Source organism: Ictalurus punctatus, chromosome 8 (assembly GCF_001660625.3).
Source record: "Ictalurus punctatus breed USDA103 chromosome 8, Coco_2.0, whole genome shotgun sequence".
Lineage (NCBI taxonomy): Eukaryota > Metazoa > Chordata > Actinopteri > Siluriformes > Ictaluridae > Ictalurus > Ictalurus punctatus.
The window spans coordinates 12,101,261-12,125,839 of record NC_030423.2 but is presented as its reverse complement, the minus strand read 5'-3'; the positions used below and the strand labels follow the sequence as shown (position 1 = coordinate 12,125,839).

General features: G+C 38.6%; 1 protein-coding gene across 4 annotated transcripts in view; it reads left to right on the top strand.

Annotated features, from left to right (window-relative positions):
* The window catches only part of fgf13a (fibroblast growth factor 13a), a 134,811-nt gene that overhangs the window by 67,538 nt on the left and 42,694 nt on the right, over positions 1–24,579 (top strand). Inside the window, exon 1 of one of the 4 annotated variants that reach the window (XM_017473347.3) lies at positions 23,746–24,036. The exons of the other annotated variants lie outside the window; for them this stretch is intronic. Within the exon in view, the coding sequence (XP_017328836.1) occupies positions 24,006–24,036 (31 nt within the window). The 5' untranslated portion in view covers positions 23,746–24,005. Of the gene's footprint in view, positions 1–23,745; positions 24,037–24,579 lie in introns of those variants that run through there. 4 annotated transcript variants of the gene reach the window in all.

Here is a 24,579-nt window from a genome sequence, read left to right as displayed (position 1 = left end):
AAGACAGTGCTCCAGCCCGTGAGGGAGGTGTCTGTCATTACCGTCTTGCTCTAAGGAGACACCCCTAAAGTGTGACCCAAGGCTAGAAACCGGGACACTCAAATTCTCAGAGCACGTAGGCATTTCCATGTGACACTGATTATTCTCAGAGGTTTCGTCCTGCGTCCTTGGACGAAACCCCAACTTCTCAGCCACCACTGAATGGTCTCCTGTACAATAGGCCCGTAAGCGCCAATAGTCTCCCAAGATCCAGCTTTATCTTGCTCAGTGTTGATAGGATTGACCCTACGCATGTTGGGGATAGAAACGCACTCATCGTCGTAGAATCCTTATAACCCCTAGAAAAGTTGTCCACTACACTGAGGAAAGCATACTTTTCTGAGGTTCAACCTGAGCCCCAAGCTCTTCATGTGGGCGAGAACAACATCTTGATGTTGAAACGCCAGTTCCCTGGATCATGCTAGAATTAACCAGTCGTCCAGGTAGTTTAGTACACGGATGCCCTGGAGTCACAATGGAGCCAGAGTGACATCCATGGACTTTGTGAAGGTGCGAGGGGATAAAGCTAGTGATATTTCTATGTGGAAATATGCACCTTTTAGATCTATCGTCACTAACCAGTCCTCAAACTGATTCTGTGGAACAATAAGTTTGGGCATCGGCATCTTGAACCTGTATGTCTGAAGAGTACAGTTCAGATGACGCAGATCTAAAATTGGCCACATACTCCTATTTTTTGCGGACCAGGAAATAACGGCTGTAAAAACCTCCCTCTCTCAGGGAACGGGGTACATGATCTGTGGCCCCTTTGTCCAAGAGGGATATTACTTCCTGCACTAACGTTGGGCTCTGGTCTGTGCTGACTACTGTGGTGAGCACACCTCTGAACCGGGGGGGTCGAGCTATAAACTGGACCGGGGTAACCCTTTCCTACGGTAGACAGAACCCATGGAGATACATTTGGCAGTAGTTTCCATGTTGCCAGATGGTCTTTTAGTGACGTTAACTATTCCACATTCTATTGGAGGGAAAGCATCAGATTTTCATTGCCCTCTGACCACTCGCTGACCAGAGAACACTGAAAACTTGGGACCGCCATGGCTAGGGGAGAACCTACAGTAGCACTGGGGGCTAACTTCCTCAACAACCTCATGTCCCCTGATACGTCCCTCCATGGCCCCTCAGGACCACTCTTCTTTGCCTGCTTGGCCTTTATGACCATTGTCAGATCAGACGTAGAAGCAGGCCATGACTGTGGCCGCCTGGTTCCCCTGGCTGTCTGCAGGGGTTGGCGGGCTGCCTTACTCGCCTTCTGGGTCTCCCTCGCACTAGTGCTGGCCCGGGCTCCACTCGTGGATTCCCTATTTGAACTCGAGACAACAAGGAAGGAACTGGCTGAATGCCGCCATATGTCGAGCTCACTCAGCAGGTGTGCTTGGTACACCTGGAACAGTGTCATTGTCTGCAGTGACCCACAAGCAAGACTACTACCGCATAGGCCTTGCCCACCAATGCCACGGTGGCCTAACACGGTGGCTTGGATGGCAAAGCCGGCCCCCGTAATTACCTGCCGTCGATGGAGAGAGGTAGTTCACAAGCGCCTCCTCCACCTTCAGCATAGCTAAATAGTCATGCCGTTCATTCCCCACAATGGCCAAATCATCCAACATTGTGGGGTTATAAATACGGCTAATGCATGGCTTTCCCCCAGAAGCCTGATATTTTGTCACGCACTTCTGGAAGAAAGGGTAGTTTCTGCATTGTGAGGGATTTACTTTCACTGGGGAGAAAAAGGCTCATCCAGCCTTAGTAATCACTTCAAGCAGCTCTTTATATGTGGCTCTCAGTTTTTGGCACATCCATCTGGCTCCTTGGAGTCAGAGAGGAATTATTACTATTATTTTTGTGTGTGTGTGTTTTTTTTTTTCTTTTTTTTTTTTTCTTTCCCCTTTGGCTTTCCATACCGGAAGGAGGAGTCACGACACAAGCTCCAAAATCCAGCGGAGAACCGAACCTGGAAGACAGAGCACGAGATAGAGCAGTGCTTGTCTCCGGCTCCTCTTCCGGATCCATAAGAGATCCCCCGAACCTGAGACGGCTAGCTGCCTCGGCAGCGGCAGGCCCAGATCCGCGAGGCTCTGAATCCCAACTCGCTTCGGCTTCCGAGAAGAGCATGAGTCGCGAGCCGAGCTGCTTAATGTAGGCATTACCATGCGCAGCATCTCGAGGCTGCCATTAGTATATAAATAAATATAAATTCCTACATTCCTTTGAATGTCCATGGAATAAAATAAAATCAAATGCCACGAGTATACATTCTGCCCCTTCTGCCATCATTTGCACATTTGAATGGCCATGTAATATGAAGCAATATGATATCATTAAATTAAAATTGCCATTGTTTTGACTCAGGACAGCTTCATTTGCTGCTATTGTAAAGCAGGGTCATCCCCTGGCTAATTTGTACTCCGGGCCCCAAGCCCCCATCCCCCAATTACCTTTTCTTACTGCCACATGTAAAAACAATCATTAACAATAAGCATAACAATTATTGCATATACAATAAGAGACTATAAAGAACTAAAATTGAACAGTTTATTAAATTAACTGAAATGATGCATTTATAACTATATACAAATATATATATATATATATATATATATATATATATATACAGTATATACATATATACATATATACAGTACACATAATTAACATTATTGTACACTCTCTTTCTCATACACAGACAATATAGAAGCTATGTCTGGATGTCTTTATAAGCTGTCAACTTGTAATTTCTTATTCCCCAAGTACCAAGAACAATGAAATCTGCTATTATTATTGTTATTATTATTGTTATTATTATTATTATTATTATTCATTGAGTGAATAATAAGTTTCCCACACGAGCTGCCCCAGAAAGAAATGTGGAAATTAACTAAAACAGTGACAGGATCATTGAATCAGTGAGTTGAACTCGAGAATCAAATCGGTTCTATTCATGAATTAATCATTCAGACTGGTTTTATCAAACGGATTCTCCAATTCGTTGAAATGAACCGACTCAAACAAACGATTCACTCACTAATCAGACATCATAACAACACTTCTCTCATAAACTCACTCGGGACAATTAAAGCATATTTTTATGATTACATAAAATTTCGATTGATCCCTTACAGAAAGCTGTTGCAAGGATTCGGAAAGCTTGAATGTATACAGTGCTATACTAGTTCTATTGTCGCTTGGTGCTTTTCCATCCTTTTTGAAGCTCAATGTAATGGATTACTATTGCTCGATTGCTTGGAAAAACATACATTCTTTGAAATATTGTGTGATAAACATCAGGGTGAGCAACTGATAGCATTTCTATTTTATGTTAATTATAACAGCTTCTATACGGGCTAGGTTCAGAATCATAGCATAAAACAGGGGACATAAATCACCTTATTTTTTGAAAAACTGGGTGACTAGCTGTCTTCCCTGTCTTGCTCTCTCCTTTTTTTCATGTTTTTTGTTCCTCTCTTGGTATCCCAAATTCTGTGTGTGCCATCTCTTGCCATCTACCCAATGCATGTAAAGTGCCACATTTCTGAATAGTCTTACAGGGACACACACATGCACAGTCTGAGGTCATTCATTATAGTGTGCTTCTTAATAGAATATTTAGCAAAAAAGCCATTTAAATTTCAAAATCAAACAGGAAAGTATGCGGTTCTGCTGGGCCCCATGTCTGACCAGGGCCCTTGGAATCGTCCTAAACTTCCCCCTGTTATGGCACCCCTGTTGTCAAGCAACTGTTTGATGGTGCACACAACAGCACTTCACCTTTGCACGCTCACTGAGAGTAGGCTAATGGTTGAGAGACAGGAATTTGCCCAATAGTTGCTGCAAGCCTTTTATAATCGACCAATTGGTGTGTGAGAGAGAATATGAGCACATATGATGCTGTATTAGACCATAAGCACATCATAATGAAATTAAAGTCGAATCTCTGACATTTTCTCAAATTTAGAAATCCCGGCCGGATGTTTTTTAAGGTCTGAAAAAGTGGATGTTCAGTCACCCTAAAAAAGCATTTCAGAGAACAATTATACTGACAATACTGAACAATTTCTTCTGTTCATTTCTATCAAATTAACTGTGCAAAATTTATTTGCGCATGCACCAGGAGGTTGTTCATGTGAGCCACAACTAGCAAGAGAGAACAAGAACTATAATCAAGCAGCTGCTTATACTGTGTTATGTCAAAAGATTAACTTCTTTGGTATTACAGTAAATTAAAAAAGTGTAATCCTGATAGTATTTTTTTTTTTTTATTACTTCTGATTACTTTCTTTTTTGACATAACTGTAATGGATTACAGTTACCAGTTTTATATATATATATATATATATATATATATATATATATATATATATATATATATATATATATACATACACACACATACAGTTACCTATACATTATATATATATATATATATATATATATATATATATATATATATATATATATATATATATATATATATATGCATAACTAAAACAATACTAGGGGGAAAAAACTAACAAGCCTTGTTTTATTTCCCCAGGGATCCTATGAAGCCTCTCTGGCACCAGAGAATTTGCCTAGCACTTTCTGGACTGACCCATTTTCTAACACAGTCACTTACCATCCAGACAGACTGTGATACACACATCCTTTCCAGTGCAAAACCATTCCATATATCTTACATAACCCATGTGGCATCAGATTTCTTTTTCTTTTTTAATTTAAACACTCTACTTGTTTTATTTATTGGTATGAATGCCCAGAATTAGATGGTGTGCCAGTTAGGCCCACAGGTCCAGCACTGGGTTGCGCTGCACATTATTGAGCTTTTGGCAGTTTCCAGTGATAGATCTTACGGACTTACTGTGCTTTCTGCAGATATTTGTACATCAGCTGGAGTGTAAACAATGCTACAGACACAATCCATCAAAAACTAACATTTAGTATTCATAACCTACCTGATTAATTACTGTTGAAGTACCATGTAAAGCTGTATATCTGAAAGTATGAATTCAATCCAGAGGTAAAATTTATGCAGTTATCCACAGGCCTTATAATTTCTAGAAAATAATAAAGTCCTGATATGAAAAAAGCTTTGCAATACATTAACAAGAAAGACGTTGGCTTCTTGATTATGTATGTATGCTACAATGTAGGTACAATATTAAATGCAGATGATTTAAAGCAATAGCACAGTGAAGCAAAAGCAGATGAAGAGCCTGTAGACGAAGAGTTTTTAGTGTAGGAGAAGAGAAGGAAATGTATGCGGTGGATCTGGAGAGTGGGACTACACACTGGATGAAACAAGTGAAGTGTTTGAATGATATATTTCCCCAAATAACTGATGTCAGTGGAGAATGGTAGTGTACTCATGCTGTTACACAGTACACTATATTAATGGCAAATGTGAAAGCATACATGACAGGAAAGTACTATTTAAATGCGGTATATTTGAATGTGTGAAAGTATTAAATATTATCTGCAGAGTTATACTGAAAAACTCACAGGTTTAAGATGATGAAAACTAGAATAGTTCACAGGATTCCTCATTATTAGCTGTAATGGTAGAGATTGCAGTGTGCACCAGGGTTAAGCTTTTATCAGTTCCTAGAGCTTAACATGATCAGCTTTATCGAAAGTGATTTCTGAAAAGCACTACAGAACATTTGTCTTTTTCTCTCTCTGTTTTTTTCTTTCTGCCTCTTTTCTCACTCAGTAAGTCTCTTCCTCCCACATGCACCCTTGCGTTCCAGATATCCATTTAGTCTGTTAACCTGAGTCATCTCCCCACATGTTCTCAGCTGGTCCCCTTATTCATCAATCTGTTTCACACTCCCTGTCCCTGGTGAAAGACAGAGAAAGAGAGAGAGAGTACCACACTGCCTGCACATGATCTTCAATTCACACAGTCTCTTGGTGAAAGGATGGAGAGAGAGAGAGAGAGAGAGAGAGAGAGAGAGAGAGAGAGAGAGAGAGAGAGAGGCAGGCTGGGAAGTGCTATTTAATTCCTCTCCACACTTGGTGTGAGTAGATCCAAAAAAAGCTAGAAGCCTTTATCTGACAGACTGAGAAGCCAAAGAGAGTGGAAGAGACACTTCATAGAGTGATGATCGATACATAAAAGCTTGGCAGATCCATTTTAGATCCTGTGTAAGCAGTACCACTTCCTCTGCTGAATTTCTCTTAATCTTAAATGTTCACTTGAAAATCACGGTTGCCTCATGTCTATTATGCACCGTTGTGGCTTCGTTGGTCTCATAAGAATCATAGCATTGTGTATGTGTGTACTATGTGTGTATAAGCACTGATAGATACTGTGGAGACCAGAGTTGGGTATAACGAATTAACATGAAGTAACACGTAATTGTATTATAATTACTTTTTCTGATAACGCAGTAATGCAACATATTATATTTTAAATATATATATGATTTGATTACAGTTACTGATGTCAATAAAATTACGTTACTTGCATTACAAATTTATTGTTAAGAAAACAATATTAAGTAAAAATGCATTTTTAAAATAAATCATGTTTTGCATGGCTGCCAGGGGTGTAACCTGGCCTGAGCAATTGGGGCTGTAGCCCTGAAGATTTTTTTCTTTAGCCCCAAATAATTCTCCACTTGGTGTGGTTTGTCACTGCGTAACTGAAAGTCAGTAAAAGAAGACGGCCTGTAATTTCATATCTTCAGCGAACGGAGGCGAGGTCAATCAGACAGAGTTTACAGGAAAATATGTGGAAACGCTTGTGTCTTATTAGCTGACAGCTCTCAATTCTGCCAAATGCTAGCTCACAGTCAGTGTGAGGAAAAATGGATATATGCCAATTTTTAAAATTTTTTTATATAAACCAGTAAATGGGTTGAAACTGAAACAGTAACATCCTCTGATGCTGAGCAGGAAAATAAGGTGTGTAAATGTTTATACGAGTTCCAGTTTACATGAACATATGAGCAGAGCATAAGGAAAGATAATGTACTTTGCGTGGCACTGTAGGAGCTAAACTCTTACAATGATAGCTTAGTTGTGCCTCCCCTTGTCTAGTGATACCAAACTAGCCTAGTTAAAAAAGTTTTATATTTTATCAGTCTGGTAGGCCTACACACAGTGACAACATCCAAGTTTTATTATAAATCCAAATTTTTTCTAATCATGTCATACATTGACGCACGCTAAAATTACTGAAAGAACTATGAGTTTCACTTTGTAGTGTAGGTTTGATAAGTTTTGAAAGTAAAGTAATTAGTAATCTGATTACTTTTTACATGCAGTAATCAGTAATGTAATCCGATTAGAATTTTAAAGTAGTAATTAGAAATCTGTAGTGGATTACTTTTTTTGAGTAACTTACCCAACACTAGTGGAGACGCACAAATAACACTGCACTTACACAAACCCTTCCAAACCCATCTGTCCATACGCAAACAAGTATTCAAGGCCATGAGTGTTACTGAAGAACTTTGAGGCATTCAGAATAATTATTGATTTAAAAAGCCTTTAATATCTCTTGGCTACTCAGTCATAGTTACAGTTAAAACACATACCTGCACGTTGCAGCCATTCATCAGGGCAAGTTGACATGGGTGCTTTTCGGCTGTTTCTTCTAGATGTTAAAAAGTAGTCACATGATCAGTATGAACATGAACAACTGACAGGTGAAGTCACGTGACAGACCGTGTTTTCAAACCATGTCAAACAGAAGAACCCACACATTAAAATATACACATACAATCAGAGTAAAACAACAATAAACTAACAAACAAAAGAGTATGTAGAGAAACAGCTTGATATTAACGTTGTCAATACAAATAGGAAAAACTGCACATGATATGAAACAAAGTGCCTATATAGCTAAATCATATATATTTAACGTATTGCTGCTGCCATGGTCAGCCTCTTTGTAATGTAAAGCCATGGGGTATTGGGGATTGCCAGTTCTTATAGATGTTTATGTTCAGCTAATCTCGCCTTCAAGGGCATGGTCTTCATACACACGAGAGGACGATAGAGATAATTTGCACAGTATACACACAAACACATACTTGCACAGCAAGCATAGCAAGGCTGAAAATCATTTTGACATATGGGCTCAGGGTGGAGGAGGTCATGTAAGGCTGTGTCTGATGCTACAGCAGTTAGGGCACACTGTGCCCTTGTCATCCCTGATTTGTAAAGTTTTGAGCATCACCTCAGCTGCCAGCCTGTGGGAGGAATATGTGAGGAATGTCAGGAGGCAGAAAATCCATTTACATCTTTGTGGCAGATTCCCAGCTACACACTGGCTATTATGCTGCTTTCAACCTAATAGTGACTAATGATCTAAAGTTATCAAAGGTATTTAAAGATCTCAATAAAACAGAAAAAAGTTTCTGTGACTGACTCAGGCTCTTTAATAAGCAATTAGAGGTTTTACCATGGTGTGCTGTGGATGTGCTGTGGATAATTAGATGTTTCTTTGCAAGAAAGTAGTCCTCTATCCCTCTGTTATTTTGTGTGAAAATTCTGTCTAATCACAAGTGTGAATCCAGATGCTGCCTGATGGGTAAGGTCAAAAAAGAAAGGAGCACAGCTCCAGCACCTTTGGTTTATAGGAATGATTATCCTAATAACTGGATAATGATTTGTTGAAAATATAAAACATTTCTAATGCAATCATCATGAAATCCATTTAACTATATGACTAAGTAAACCATAGACAAGTACATGCTACACTAATGCCTCTGACCTTTCTCCTTCTACTGTTTAATCATCATCATCATAAATAGATATAATAATTTTATTAAAAATATATAAATAAATTATTTATTTATTTATTTATTTATTTATTTATTTATACATTTATGGCATTTGGCAGACGCCCTTATCCAGAGTGACTTACATTTATGTAATTTATACAACTGAGCTGTTGGGGGTTAAGGGCCTTGCTCAAGTAGTGGCCAGTATTGGCTGCTTGTCTAGATCAGTGGTTCTCATACTAGGGTCCATAAAGCATACCCAGGGGTCTGCGATTTAAATAGGCCTATAAATAGTTCAGGAATAGCCAGAATAATATTCTACACAAATAACTTAAAGAGCCTGATATTTGAATAGTTATGGACAGTAATGGGACCAAAAAGAAGGAGGAGTGAAAACTAGTCCTGAGTTTTCAGTGTGGAGACTTGAAAAATCGAAAGACTTTACAATTAATTCGCTTTTCTGCTTGAAAGGCATTCATTTTGCAGTGTACAATGGGGTTTGAAAGTTTGTGAACTTTAATAATTTTCTACATTTCTGCATTAATATGACCTAAAACATCATCAGATTTTGCACACAAGTCTTAAAATTAGCTAAAGAGAACCCAATTAAACAAATGAGGCAAAAATATTATTTTTGGTCATTTATTTATTTTAAGGAAAATTATCCAATATTACATATCTGCGAGTGGCAAAAGTATGTGAACCCCCTTGTGCAGCAATAACTGCAACTAAACATTTCTGGTAACTGTTGATCAGTCCTGCACATCGGCTTAGAGGAATGTTAGCCTATTGTTCAGTACAGAACAGCTTCAACTCTGGGATATCAGTGGATTTCCTCACATGAACTGCTTGCTTCAGGTCTTTCCACAGCATTTCTATTGGATTAAGGTCAGGACTTTGCCTTTCCAAAGCATTAACTTTATTCTTCTTTAACCATTCTTTGGTAGAATGACGTGTGCTTAGGGTTGCTGTCTTGCTGCATGACCACTTTCTCTTGGGATTCAGTTCATGGACAGATGTCCTGACATTTTCCTTTAGAATTCGCTGATATAATTCAGAATTCATTGTTCCATCAATTATTTCCACCACCCTGTTTCACAGATGGGATACAGTTCTTATGCTAGAATGCAGTGTTTTCCTTTCTCCAAACATAATGCTTCTCATTTAAACCAAAAAGTTCTATTTTGGTCTTATCTATCCACAAAGCATTGTTTTGTTTTGTTAGCCATTTGGCTTGCCCACATGATCTTTAGCAAACTACAGATGGACAACAATGTTCTTTTTGGAGAGCAGTGATTTTCTCCTTGCAACCCTGCCATGCACACCAGTGTTGTTCAGTGTTCTCCTGATGGTGGACTCGTGAACATTAACATTAACCAATGTGAGAGAAGCATTTAGTTGCTTAGAAGTTACCCTAGGTTCCTTTGTAACCTCATGGATGACTACACGTCTTGCTCTTGGAGTGATCTTAGTTGGTCGCCCAACATGAAGATCAGACTTTGACCTGATAGTCATCCCATTGATTGAAAATACTTGACTCTAATTTCACCTTCACCTTCACCTAACTGCTAATCCTAGAGGTTCACATACTTTTGCCATTCACAGATATGTAATATTGAACCATTTTCCTCAATAAATAAATGACAAAGTATAATATTTTTGCCTCGTTTGTTTAATTGGGTTTTGTTTGTCTACTTTTAGGACTTGTGAAAATCTGATGAAGTTTTAGGTCATACTTATACAGAAATGTAGAAAACTCTGAAGAGTTCACAAACTTTCAAGCACCACCATAGATGCAAATATTTGAAACACACAACAAAGTTAGAAAGACAAAAAAAGATTATTAATCTGCCTACAACTGCTTAGTAGCAGTTATAAATATCACTGGCTGATGTGTAGATTAGTAAAAAGTACTGCTGTGTTGACTTAAGCTAAGTTTGTTGATCTGAAGTGTTTGTAGCGAACAAAAGCCTGTACTGGCATCAGCATAATGTTGGTTCATGATAAGATTACATTGTACATATACATGTCTTTGATGGAGGGACTTTGGAGAGCGTTTTAGATGGAGTGAGTGGAACTGAAGAGTGGAAGTGCTAAATACTTTAATGGCTACATCTTGTAGAATTAAGCAAGCTCATCAACATCGATAACAGCGGCTTTAAGGTCAGACATTTGGAAAGTGTTTCAGCTTATTTGTTGGATGTTTTAAACTAATATGAAATATTGAACTTAAAATTGAACTTAAACTTTAATTTCTCCAATTAATTCACATGGTTGACTCCATAACCACTGCTTTCACAAGCTGTGAAAATGTCTTCTAGCTAGAAGCCATAAGTGTACTGTAGATGCATTTAATTACAGGAAATCTGAGACCTTGCAGAAACTTTCATAGTAAAAACCTACACAGTACCATCTTTTATACATATTTATATTATTAAGATTTGTTTTTCTTTATTTTTGTTGTTCTTGTATTTCACCACTTCCCCCCCTAGTGTTCAGTATTGTATTACAACCCCAATACCGAAAAAATTGGGATAGTATGGAAAATGCAGCAATGCAAAAAAAACAAAAAAAACAAATTAAGAGTAATTTGAAAATTCAATTCACCCTGTACTATATTGAAAACACATTAGTAACACATTATTTGATGTTTTACTTTGTGAATTTAATTTATTTTTGGAAATATTCATTCATTTAAAATCTGATCTCCCAGATGTGCAAGATCTCCATGACATTACATCATGACAGACATTGGCTTTTGGACCTGACAGTGAATGATCCTTTTCTTCTTTGGCCCGGAGAACATGACGGCTGTTTTGTCCAAAAACTATTTAAAATTTTGACTCATCGGATCACAAAGACGATTCCACTGTGTTACTGTCAATCTCAGATGAGATTGAGCCCAGAGAAGTCAGCGGTGCTTTTGGACAGTATTGATGTATGGATTCTGCTTTGCATAGTAAAGCCTTAACTTGCATCTGTATATGCAGTGGCGAATGGTTTACCAAAGTATTCATAAGCTCATGTCAGGATCTCCATTACAGACTCATGACGATTTTTAAGACAGTGACGTCTGAGGGATCGGAGATCACGTGCGTTCAGAAGTGGTTTTCGGCTTGCCCTTTACCCACAGAGATTTGAGCAGACTCCTTGAATGTTTTAATTATATTGTGCACTGTAGAAGGTGAAATGCCCATAATCCTACCGATTTGTCTTTGGGGAATGTTGTTCTCAAAGTGTTGGATTATTCGCTGACGCACCTGTTGGCATATTGCCGAGCCTTGGCCCATCCTTGCTCTTGAAGGACTAGGCCTTTTTTGGAGGCTCCTTATATACTATGATTAGACGATTGCCTCATCTGTTTCACATCACCTTATTTCAACTTGTCCCATAGCTATTAGTCCTAAATTGCCCCACCCCAACTTTTTTGGAACATGTTGCATGCATCTATTTACCTTCAAACTATGCAGTTGACTACGTAAAACATAAAATACCTTGTGTTTATACGTTTTTTGTCAAAAAACTACATTTAAAAATCAGCCCTCTTTAATTTTATTAGCATTTTCCATACTGTCCCAACTTTTTCAGAATTGGGGTTGTAGAATATGGGATATGTTCAGCAGTTAGCAACACTGTCTGTCTTTCTTTACTTAAACATCCCACATTAAAAGATGTTCTTTCCCTCTCATAGGGAAAGAGGGAATCTGCCTGTTGCAGTAAGTTAAGACAATCAGGGCCAATTATGCTACAGAGAGAAGTAGCTTAAGTGTAATGTAATTCTCAGAAAGCTATTTATAGCTGATCCTCTGCAGGTCTGGCCGACTCCAGGAGATACAGGGGATATTGGGTAGCAGATGAATATGACAGAGAAAGTTACAGAATATCACTTGCAAAACACATTCTCATGATTTATTACTAAGAAGTTGCTTAAGTAATCTATTTTGTGAGTATTGAAGATCTGTTTGAACCCCAGTACATTTTTATGTCAGTCTTGTCATTGTTATTATGATGTGTTAATAAGACATTGTGTAAAAGCATGACTGCAAGTGCTGAACTCCATTAAAGGAACATTTATCTAAGTACAAACTTTGGCTGTAGTCCAAGTGTGTTGGCTTCTACAGCTGACTGTTTGTGACATATCCTGTAACTAAATGAGTGACCGAGAGAGAGAGAAAGAGACACACAGAAAGACAAATGAGAGGCGACGTAAGAGCTAGCCACTGCATGGCTGACTTGTTTCAGTGACTGATTACAGCAAGCTTATATGCGTGCACTAAATCTTCAGAGAGAGAATTGGTCAAAGCAGCCCGGTTTATACCACTAGATCGACACAGCTCGCCGTGCTGTGCTTTGGACCTGCTCCTAGAAAAGAGAATCTATTTCTCTATCTCTGTATCATAGTTTTTAAAGGGTCTCCAAAGGCCCCGAGGGCCTTGTTAGGGTAGATGGCATCATGGAGTCCATGGAGTCCATCATGGAGATTATTAGAGCCATATACTGTATGTATACAAGTTAACAGTGTCCCATGACCACTGCGAGCAACCACCCTAAGGAAATAGTTAACAGTAGGTTAGACCACCGTTACAGAGATTTTGAATGGAATTCTGGTTATTTTGAAAAGAACAATGGAAAAAGGTCCAAAAGTTCATAATCCACACAAAAATAGTTCAATAACCACAGAATCAAGCTTTTGTCATGACTGTCCCTGTCCCCATATCTGAATCTCACTGAAAACCTCTGGGGCCAGCTAAGGAAGATAGTCCATACGAGTTTTATTAAAACATATAAAACACTCAAGATAGTACTCAGGAATAATATAAAAATGTCTGAAAAAAATGAAGACATGGGATCTTTAAAGCAAAAATCATGATGTTTTGAATAGAAATGCTTTTTTTTTTTTTTGTCTTTTGCTAAAGACATGGATTTAAAAAATAAAATAAATAAATAAATAAAAATTTACATTTTACCCAGAGTTGTAACTGTTGTATAAATAGTGCTGTCATTTTAAATATATATATATTTTTAAATGCAGAACTGTTTACACAAATAGATGGATTTAAAATCTGCTTGCTCAGAGTGAGTTATTATAAGAATGCTCTCTTGATTCCAAAAGCACAGATAAATATAGTCTCAGCAACTTTTCAAACTCAAACTCTTCACATATCAATGCACTGAGGAAGACAGGACATAACATGCTTAGACAGCTTCAATACTGTACTTATTCGTTATCAAGCAAAGCCTGTGACAAAGCTTATGCACTGTTGCATGCACACACTGAGCACTTCTGTGTGTGTGTGTGTGTGTGTGTGTGTGTGTGTGTGTGTGTGTGTGTGTGTGTGTTAGTTTTGTATGAATGCTACTATAATGTACAGTGTATAATGTTCTATAGCCATCATAAGTCTCAAAAACAGTAGCCAATAGCAGTAGCCACCATCAACATTTCTCTGTTGACCTTGTGTCCTTAGCCAGACATTTAGTCTGCTGATTAATAGGGACTTCACAATAAATGTAGCTTTAGTGTGATGATCTGTATTTGACTTGTGCTAGTTTAATGACTTTGCTTTTTTCAAAATAGGGTCAGATGACCATCTCTGATACAAAATTCAGTGTGGAACTCAGTCCACCCTGCTTAAGTAAGTAAACCATTGAAATATGATGCCTGGGAACAAACCTTAATCATACGATCTTCTTGGACTAGCATGGATACAAACTCCTAAACCTCAAAATGACTCCAGTAGCCTTACTGGAGTCCAGCTCACGATGTGGCATGCCTTTAAAAATACATAGACAGGTATGCGGCTTTTCAGATGAGGTTTAGGCCATCAAAGCCTTTCACCTAACTTGAAAGGCCTCGCTGATTTATTTGCTAACTGAGTGACATTCATACTGATTATCATTTTTAGTCACATGGATTTTTTCCCCCTCTCTTTCTGCTTCATCAGTGTGCAAAGACGTATTATTACTTTATTGGTTTCAGAAGTCATAGCGTCTGCAGCGAAAAAGATTGCTTTGTTTGGGTGAAATGTCGAAGCAGGCCACGGAATGACAGAGTAAATAGAAATCAAATTATGCATTTACCTTTGATGTGTCACTCCATGCAACCAATTCCTCTCTTCACACACTGAGGGATTTAAAAAATACATAAAAGGAGAAACTGAGAAAATAAAAGCAGGGAACGGTAGAATAATATAAGCCCAAAACTTTGTATAATGACTTTACTGAGTACAATGAGATTCTGTGGGCACTGTAGACTAAGACACTAGTGAGAAGTCAGCAAATCCCAGAAGAAGAAGAATTATATCATTTGCTCTCACCCTTAGAAAAAACAACAGGCTTCTTAACCTCATATGATGCCATTTGTTTTCTCTTGGATACCTCTCATTATATTTTAAATAGAGATGAGAGAGAATGAAGGAGTGAATCTGAATTGATCCTGGCACTATGTTATACCATGATGACCCCTTGGTCCCTTTACAGCCCCTTCTCCTTTCTTACACTTGGGAAGCAAGTGGCTCACTCTTAGTCAAGATGAATCACCATGGGATGTTGCCAGAAATAAGATTAAAGAAATAAGGTCTGTTGACCACAGAAACTCAGGGCAGGCACATCAGCGTGAAGATGTAAGTGCCTTGGATCACTCTTGAATACTGTTCTGAGGTGGAGGAAAAAGGTAAAAAGCATCAATAATTGAGGAGGTTGAGCGTATGCTGTTGCTATGTGTTCTATAAAAATCAAAGCTGCTCATAGCTCAGACCTGTCTTCCCAGTCAATTCCTTGCACTCAGCCTTTGTAACTTCATTTGACAACATTACATTTACACAAAAAGGTTTTCAGTATAAATGTTGTTTTCTTAAGCCCATTGAGTTTTTTTTTTCTAATTTGCTGACCGTTTGTTCATGTTTCATTTCTCCAAATGTGACTGACTAATCACATGGGAAGAATACATCTGCTTTTGTCTGCTCCCCTCCAAGCTTATGCTACAGTACTAATTCCTGGTCAGCCATCACCACAGCCAAACCAGACAGTGTTACTAAGCAAGAGCGAAACACCCGATAGCTCCTAATAAAAGCATGGTGTTAATGGTGGAAATGAAATGAAAACGGCATGCTCTCTTTAACAGATTTCACATATGAGTGTTCACATTAATGCTAGTGAGCTAATCAGCTTGCAAAACCATTCTATTTATTTTTGAGTGCTAAGGGCAGTGTGGTCGCGATTTGAGCTATTTTTGGGTATGTGACATTGCAGTTGCTAAGTGTAGTAGTAATCACACTGCAGTGCACTGAATTGATGCTAAATGTGTTGACAGCTGGCTGTGTTAAGGGCTGTCACTTACTTAGCCCTGCTTCTTCTCTTCTCGTCGCATCCCACCGCTCACAAACTCACTGACTGTTTTTGCTTATAAAGTGTTGTGTTGTGTCTTTCGTCTTTCATGCTTCTTACAGGGAAGTGTTTAATAATAGTTTGACTGAAGTGTGCTTAATGCGTAACCTGAGATAACAATAACATTATGGACAGGTTTTGCCCCTCCCATAAATTTTATTAATATTAACCGCCAAAATGTTCTGTCTCATTGAACATTCTCTTTAGAATTCATAGCAGTACAATGCAGGTTCGATCTTCAAACTGCAGATGAAAGCTTCAGTAATCGCTTTATCCTGGTCAGGGTCGTGATGGAACGTGCGAATCCTAGATGTAGAGCAGAAATGCAGAACACGCTCACAGTAACACCTAGTAACCTTTCCACCCACCAGCATGTTTTTGGGAGGTCTAAGGAAACCAGAGAATTTTAAGGAATACATAAAAATGCTAAAATTGAAATTTTTAGCAATCTTTTCAGTGCTATGAATATAAATATGTATATATGATGGTATACATTTACATTTGCAGCATTTGGCTGACGCCCTTATCCAGAGTGACTTAAAGAATACTTTTGTCATAAAACAGCAAACCAGTGACTACATTTCCCATCATGCACTGTGGCCTACAAACATGGCCGCCATGGACTGCAATTCCCAGAACACTCATTAATTCTAATCACGCACACCTACATCCAATCTCACACGCACTCGCAACCATTGTATAAAGAGACTGCTTGAACACAATGGTTTTGTGAAGTATTGAGTGTTCTCACCATACCAAGTATTTGCACCCGTTTCCTCGTTTTGTTTTATGTTCATAGATCTTGCTTCTTGTTCCACGTTCTCGATTTTTGCCTTGCCTGGTTCATGCCTGTTTGTTGACCACCTGATCAATAGCCTGTTTTTGGACTACGCTATTGTCTTGTTATTTGGATATGACTGCCTGCCTCTCTTTATTAAAAGCTCTTATCTGCACTTGCATCCATCCTAACCTTCATTACGTTTAATACTTGCCAGCTTTGAAGTTTCTATCAATTAATAAATACATCCTGATACTGGTTCACTAGGTCATGGGATAAGAATATCAGTCTAAAAACTCATGGGGAGGTAATTTAGTGAGAAAAGCACACAGACAACACAATATTTTTTTTTTTAATTAAAGTGCTAATTTAAGTACTTCAGAAAGAGTTAGGTCTTTGGACGTCTGCCGAAGACTCGGCTGTTTGGAGTTCTAGGGGAAGTTCATTCCACCACATAGGTCCCAGAATGAAGAAGAGTCTTCCTTGTAATTCCTTGTATGTCTTCATTGTACCCTGAGAGATGGTGGGGCCAGTCGAGCAGTGCTAGAGGATCAGAGGGAATGTGGTGCAGTGCAGGGTGTGAATATATAACGGTATCAATATAAATGGACTCCAAAAAGCCCTTCCTGCATTTGGAGAGCTTCCTGTTGGCAGCTGTGCAATCTTCCTGGTAGAGAAAGTGTTCAATGTGACCCACAGTGTGTTGCGGCCAGAGAGGATTTAACTCCAGTGGTGGACCGCTAAGTAAATTATACAGGTCGTTCCACTCTCATGCTAAGGATTATTGAACATAAATGTTTCACTTAAAATCTCATGGTACTTGTCAAAAAAAAATTTTGCACTTGCCAAATGTATGACACTGGAAACGAAATTAAACCTTTATTCTTAGTAGTTCTTGACTTGCTGTAAGCATGAGTAAGAAATAGTCTCTTAGGTACTCTTGAGTAACTGTAGATCATTGCATTACACTTATTTGGCCATTACTTGGTCCATCAGGTTGAGTTTTGGTAAGTGGGTCATGCTCCGTGAGATGTGTGTCTCAATATTCCTGTGCTTCACTCAGCTCACAAAGGTAAAGTAGGGTAGACTGGCAACCCAGAAACAGGCAGGATCTCTGCTTGTGTCCCCAATTTTCAGGCCTGCATTACTAAAGATGCCAACTCTGTCCACTTCTTTCCTGCTAGACTGGGTTATAGCAATCATGAAGCTCATTAACACGTTTATCTTTTAGAACAAAACATATTTATGACAAACACATTACATATGACTTTCATTTTAACCTCATTTGCCATGCAAGCTGCCCATCAGGTCAGCCTGTGCAACAGTATGTTATGCCATAACATAATCTTTTTTTTTTTTTTACTACATTTATAGTAAACAGCTGTGATGGGATAAAGTTCAAACCATCTGAGTGTAAACCATGTTGGGAGAAAGACACAATGTACCTGTAGAGAACTGTGTCTCACACTGGCATGTGCAATAAGAGCAGCTCTCGTATTACTCATTCTGGTCATGTGGGCTCCAGCATGGAGCTGCACTGTAGGGACCATTTCACAGTCACAGATGCAGGTTAAGACTCAAAGAGAGCACGGGTGTATAAATCGATCCCACAGGGCAGGAGTTCAGAATGGCACACCAGATCCAGATCAATAAAAGCTCGAGTTATTCAGTAAGGAACTTGTAGGAAGAACGAGTGAGGAAGAAAGTGTTAAAGAGGGTTTAAGTCATACAGAATATAGATGCTTGATGTCTCCACTGTGTGACAGCAGCTGCTATAATTATTCTTAGCGTGGCTGAGATGCCACCAGGGATCCAACTACAAAAGGTACTTTACTTCAAGGTAAAGCTGAAACCCAGAGGTCTCTTGAGATATGAAAATAGCTGCTGTTGTCTGGCTGAGGAAGGTATTAGATCCATCTGCCAGTTTTACTATGCCCTCAAGTTCACCCTAATCACCACTTCTATCCTTCAGAATGGAGCCTGCTTGTGTTAACTCTGTTATGGATATGATTTCCCGAACCAGCAAACTGAGTATGTGGATAGTGGAGTAGATCTTTTCCTGAAGCTCCTCCTTACTCCATTGTCCTTTTTGTTCTTATTCTTATACCTGTCACATGTGGACATATTTTTAAAATTTGTTTCCTTGTTCATTTCTTTATGACTCATTTCTTCTCCTACCTTAAATGCCACTGTTTTACTGTAGTGTCACAGTAGAATGTCTGATAATCACATTTTGTTCATGGCTTCAAATGGCTCCAGTCCCAGTACCTCTACACCAGCTGACAGGCTCCACTAATATTGGCACCCATGGTAAATATGAGCAAAGAAGGCTGTGAAAATCATCTTTATTGTTTAACCTTTTGATGTTTTGTTAAAAAAAATTCAAAAGTTCAAAAACACTGCTCTCATGGATATCAAACAATTGCAAACACAACACAGGTATATCAAAAAAATATATATCTTTGTTAAATATATGTTTGTCACAGTTATTGGCACTGCTATGAATTCATATGAGAAAAATATATTTGAAGTATATGCCCATTTATATTTGACTTTTTTTTTTAAGTACACTTTGTGACTAGGAACAGGAAATTGTTCACCTATGACTTCCTGTTTCACAGGGGTATAAATATGAGGTAACACATAGTCAAATTCCCTGTCATTCATCACTATGGGTAAGACCAAGGAATATAGCTGTGATGTGCGACAAAAGGTTGTTGAGCTTCAGATAATCTGAAGTGGGTATAAGAAAATAGCATAAGCATTGAAAATACCCATTTCCACCATCAGGGCAATAATTAAGAAATTCCAGTCAACTGGAAATGTTATGAATAAACCTGGAATTGGACATGTGTCTATTTTGTCTCAACGCACTGTGGATGGTTCGAGTGGGCAAAAAATCTCCAAGGATCACAGCTGGAGAACTGCAGAAGTTAGGTGTGTCTTGGGGTCAGAAAGTCTCCAAAACTACAATCTGAAGTCACCTACATCACCACAAGTTGTTTGGAAGGGTTTCAAGAAAAAATCCTTTACTCTCATCCAGAAACAAACTCAAGAGTCTTCAGTTTGCCAGACACCACTGGAACTTCAAATGGGATCGGGCTCTATGGTCAGATGAAACCCAAATAGGGCTTTTTGGCAATAAACATCAGAGGTGGTTTTGGTGCACACAGAGAGGTAGCCATATGGAAAAGTACCTCATTTTAAATATGGTGGTGGCTCTTTAATGTTTTGGGACTGTTTTTCTGGTAGAAGACCTGGACATTTTGTTAGGATACATGGCATCATGGACTCTATGAAATATCAACAGATATTAAATGAAAACCTGACTGCCTCTGCCAGAAAGCTTAAAATAGGCCGTGTTTGGATCTTCCAGCAGGACAATGATCCAAAACATCCATCAAAATCAGCACAAAAATGGATTACTGACCACAAAATCATGGTCCTGCCATCACCATCCCAGTACCCTTACTTGAAACCCATAGAAAACCTGTGGGGTGAACTGAAGAGGAGAGTCCACCAGAGTGGACTTTGAAATTTGAAGGATCTGGAGAGATTCTGTATGGAGGAATGATCTCAGATCCCTTGCCATGTATTCTCCAACCTCATCAGGCATTATAGGAGAAGACTCTCCTGTAATGAGCTGTTATCTTGGAAAAGGGAGGTAGCACAAAGTATTGACTAAAAATGTGACAATTATTGTTGCACGCCTATATTTAACAAATATATTTTTCATAAACCTGTGTTGTGTTTGCAATTGTTTGATATCCATGAGAGCAGAGTATTTTTGTGAATTTTTTTTTAAACAAAACATCAAAAGGTTAAACAATGAAGACAATTTTTCACAGCCTTCATTGCTCATATTTACCAAGGGTGGCAATATTAGTGGAGGGAACTGTAAACATGCTCTCCCTTCTTGCGTATGGACACAGTCTCTATGACAACCTCAACCATTGCCATGGCACTGGTGGTCAGTGCTCTACAGAATAGATCCTCCTTTATACCACCACAGCAGTGATCCCTGACAGAGACTATATGAGTATAGCAAATTATTCATCCTAATTAGAGAAAACGCAAGACTAAGTTGCTCTGGATACTGTGTGACAGCTTTTTAAATATTTTTTTAATCAAAATGTACGTGTTTCTTTAGATCTGTCCACGATCAGATCACGCAAGCAAACCTTACATCATGTGATTTCATGTACTTAAGAAGTAGATGTTGAATGAACATAAATTATTTTTGATATCACTTCACTAGAGTGACTTTAATAGCTTGGCAGATGCACTAAAACCTGTTTCCTTAATGCACATTTAGACTTCACTTTTGGAGAGGAGTGAATTCTTGTTCTAGTTTTACAGCAGAATTTTGCCTTATATACTGTATGGCTAAAAGTATGGAGACACCTTCCTCAAACTGTTGCCTTAAATTTGGACGTGCACCATTGCCTATAATGTCTTTCTATGGTATAGTTTTTGATTTCCCTTCACTGTAACTAAGGGGTCCAAACCAGTTCCAGAATAGCAATGCCCCTGGGCACAGTGCAGGCTTCATGAAGACATGGTTTGCCAGGGTTGGTGTGGAAGAACTGGTGTGGTCTGCACAGAGTGCTGATCTCAACCCCACTGAACTCCTTTGAGATGAACTGTAATGCCAACTATGCACCAGGCCTTATAACTTGACATGACATAACCTGACCTCACTAATGCTCTTCTGGCTGAATGAACACAAATCTCCACAGCCATGTTCCAAAAATCTACTGGAAAGCATTCCCAGAAGTGTGGAGGCTGTTATTGCAGCAAAATTGGGGACCATATTAATGCTCATGGTTTTGGAATGGGCTGTTCAACAAGTACATATGGGTGTGATGGTCAGGTGTCCACATACTTTTGGCCGTATAATATATATTTCTTATTCATATTCACAATACAAATATCCCCAAAATATGCCCTATTATCAGCCTGAAAGCCAATAATAATAATAATAATCATCATCATCATCATCATCACCATCATCTGGAATTTTAAGACGTCATATCATGTCACATAACAACATGTCCCCCATCATGTCCACCATTAACAATGCCACCATCTAGTGACTAGCAAGTGTGCTCACATGCTTAAACTATCAAAGATGATGTCATCCTTTCTTGGCAGCAGGAGCTGTTGAAAAGACATCCCAGAATGTGAGGCCCAAAGAGAGAGATAGAGGGGGTGGGGAATTTGTGGGTAGGAGAGATCAATATGGCCATCTGTGTGCCTGTGTGTGTCATCAGGAAGCATCATGCAGGCCTGGCATTCTTTCGCTCGGGAAAGGGTGCAGGTGCCTGGCAAAGTGAACTTGCAGCTTGGTGCTGAAGTAAATGAACTGTGAGGTTGTCTAGAATTACTTTCTGTTATGCCACAGCACTCTTGAATGCTGGACTCTGATTGATTCAGTAGGTATTGACAAATTTTCTATAAGATCATGGCTCTGACAGTAGTTCTGGCTGCAAGGCAAAGCACATGTTTATTTGTATGAAAGACACTCCATATAATCCAAGCCTATGGTTAACAGGTTTAAAACCATGTTATAAAATAATATGATTAAAACTGTAGAATATCTTTATTAAGCTTTAAGAAGAAGTTTATTTAACATTTAAAGAAGGAGTTTTGGGTACACAGTGGCTTAGTGGTTAGCACGTTCGCCTCGGGGAACCTGGAGCCTATCCCAGGGAGCATCTGGCACAAGGCGGGGTACACCCTGGACAGGATAAGGGGTATAGAAGATGCATGGATGGATGGAGAAGGAGTTTTCAGTGTCACTTGATTGAAGTATGTCTGTGTCTTTAGTCCAGATTTCCGATGTCAGATCCTTTGACTTTTAAACTATGACTCAAATGTTTAATGCCTGTCCTGTTATCAGTTAATGAAAGATTTAAAGATCAAATGGTGAGAAAAGTGAGGAAGCAGTTTGTTTAAATGAAAATATGACAGAAAGAGATTTGACTGAGATATTCTTAAGATTTATTTTTTTTTCATTATTATGTCTTGGTTGATGTCTAATTATTATGTTTTGGTTTGGTCTATGTTTATAATTATTGTACATAAGTGTTTCTCCCCCTGCTATTACTTTATACTTAGCCTCAGATTAGTCATTTATAATTTAGTATAGTAGCCTATATAAGTAATATTAATGTTATATTAATATTAATGCTCACATGAAACATAACATTCTCCCTTCTCTTCCCCATATCTTACCCTGCATCCAATGTTATTTTATTTATTTATTTATTTATTTATTTATTTTAAATCCATGTAATGTGACGCGTTTTACATCTGGGAAACACACCGAGTTGAAAAGTATGGTTCTTTCGCGCCATCTAGTGGTGATAACACAAAAGTTTAAACGCAGTTTAAAACTCGGTCCCTCACTTCTGTTGATTTTTAGTCGACAATAATAATAATAATAATAATAATAATAATAATAATAATAATAATAATAATAATACATGTTTTTGTCAATCCTGAGGACTGTTGCTTGAGTGAAAGGATGAGTTGACTGAAGTAGCAGGGATTGGCCGCTGTCATATCGCCAGATAGATATAGGCGCTGATGTGTTTGAGCGCAAAGTGGCCGCTCCAGCGTAACTGGTTTATGCGGCGCATTAACGGATCACTTTACAGTCGTTTGTGTGTAACATGAGAGGAGAGGAGAAGAGAGGAGGCTCCTCTTGAACAGGAAGCCCAGTTTGTGAGCATCACTCAATTGCTTTCTGTCAGTTTTTTTGAGCCAGAGCGCCGCAGTTTCAGTGAACGCGTGCCCTCGCGCTCGCCGCATCCACAACGCTTCCCCAATAAATATTTAATGATCGCTTTAGAAGTCCTAATGGCATGTCACTAATGTCCATTAATGATCTCCGAATGCAGCAGGCCCCGCCTCGATGGCTTCTCGTCTTGGTCCCTTGTGACTTCTTTTAATATGGTTAAAACTTTGAAAACATCCTGCTCGCAGTGAACCATCGCTGGACTGTTCTTTCCTTTCCACACATCGTCTTCGCTTTCTGACCGATAAACATGACTTTTCCTCTTAGAAAATCTACATCAGGTATGGATTTACTTTACTTGTTTTACATGCTGTAAAATGTTACGCCGAATAATTAACCTTGAGAAGTACTAATGATGATCACATCTCATGAACGAATGTTTATTTCAGATGAGAAATACGACTTTCTAAATAGTTGCATGGTCACGTAGTTTACATTTCTTGCAGTGAGGTTATACTGACCAATATTTCCTTATTTGTAACTTTTTGTAAAAATTATGCGGATATAGCAGAGGGAACAGTGAGATTCGGGGTAGCTGTCCAAGGTGCTGAAAAAGAACTCCTCACATAGCTACTGCACCTCTGCTGGCATTCATGTTATCCGAATTTAGGACACTGGGAAGTTAGTTTATCTAAAGTTCATATATCTAACGATAAATATCTATGGCTATGTCCATAAATCAATTATTTATCTCCTATCGAGTTCAAATTGTTTTCGAAATAGAAATATTGACCAATTTCCAACCTTTAATTATGCTTTCATTGTGTGGTAGTAGTAGGGAATTAATCTGTGGAATCTCTGAAATTTGTGATCATGCATAGGAC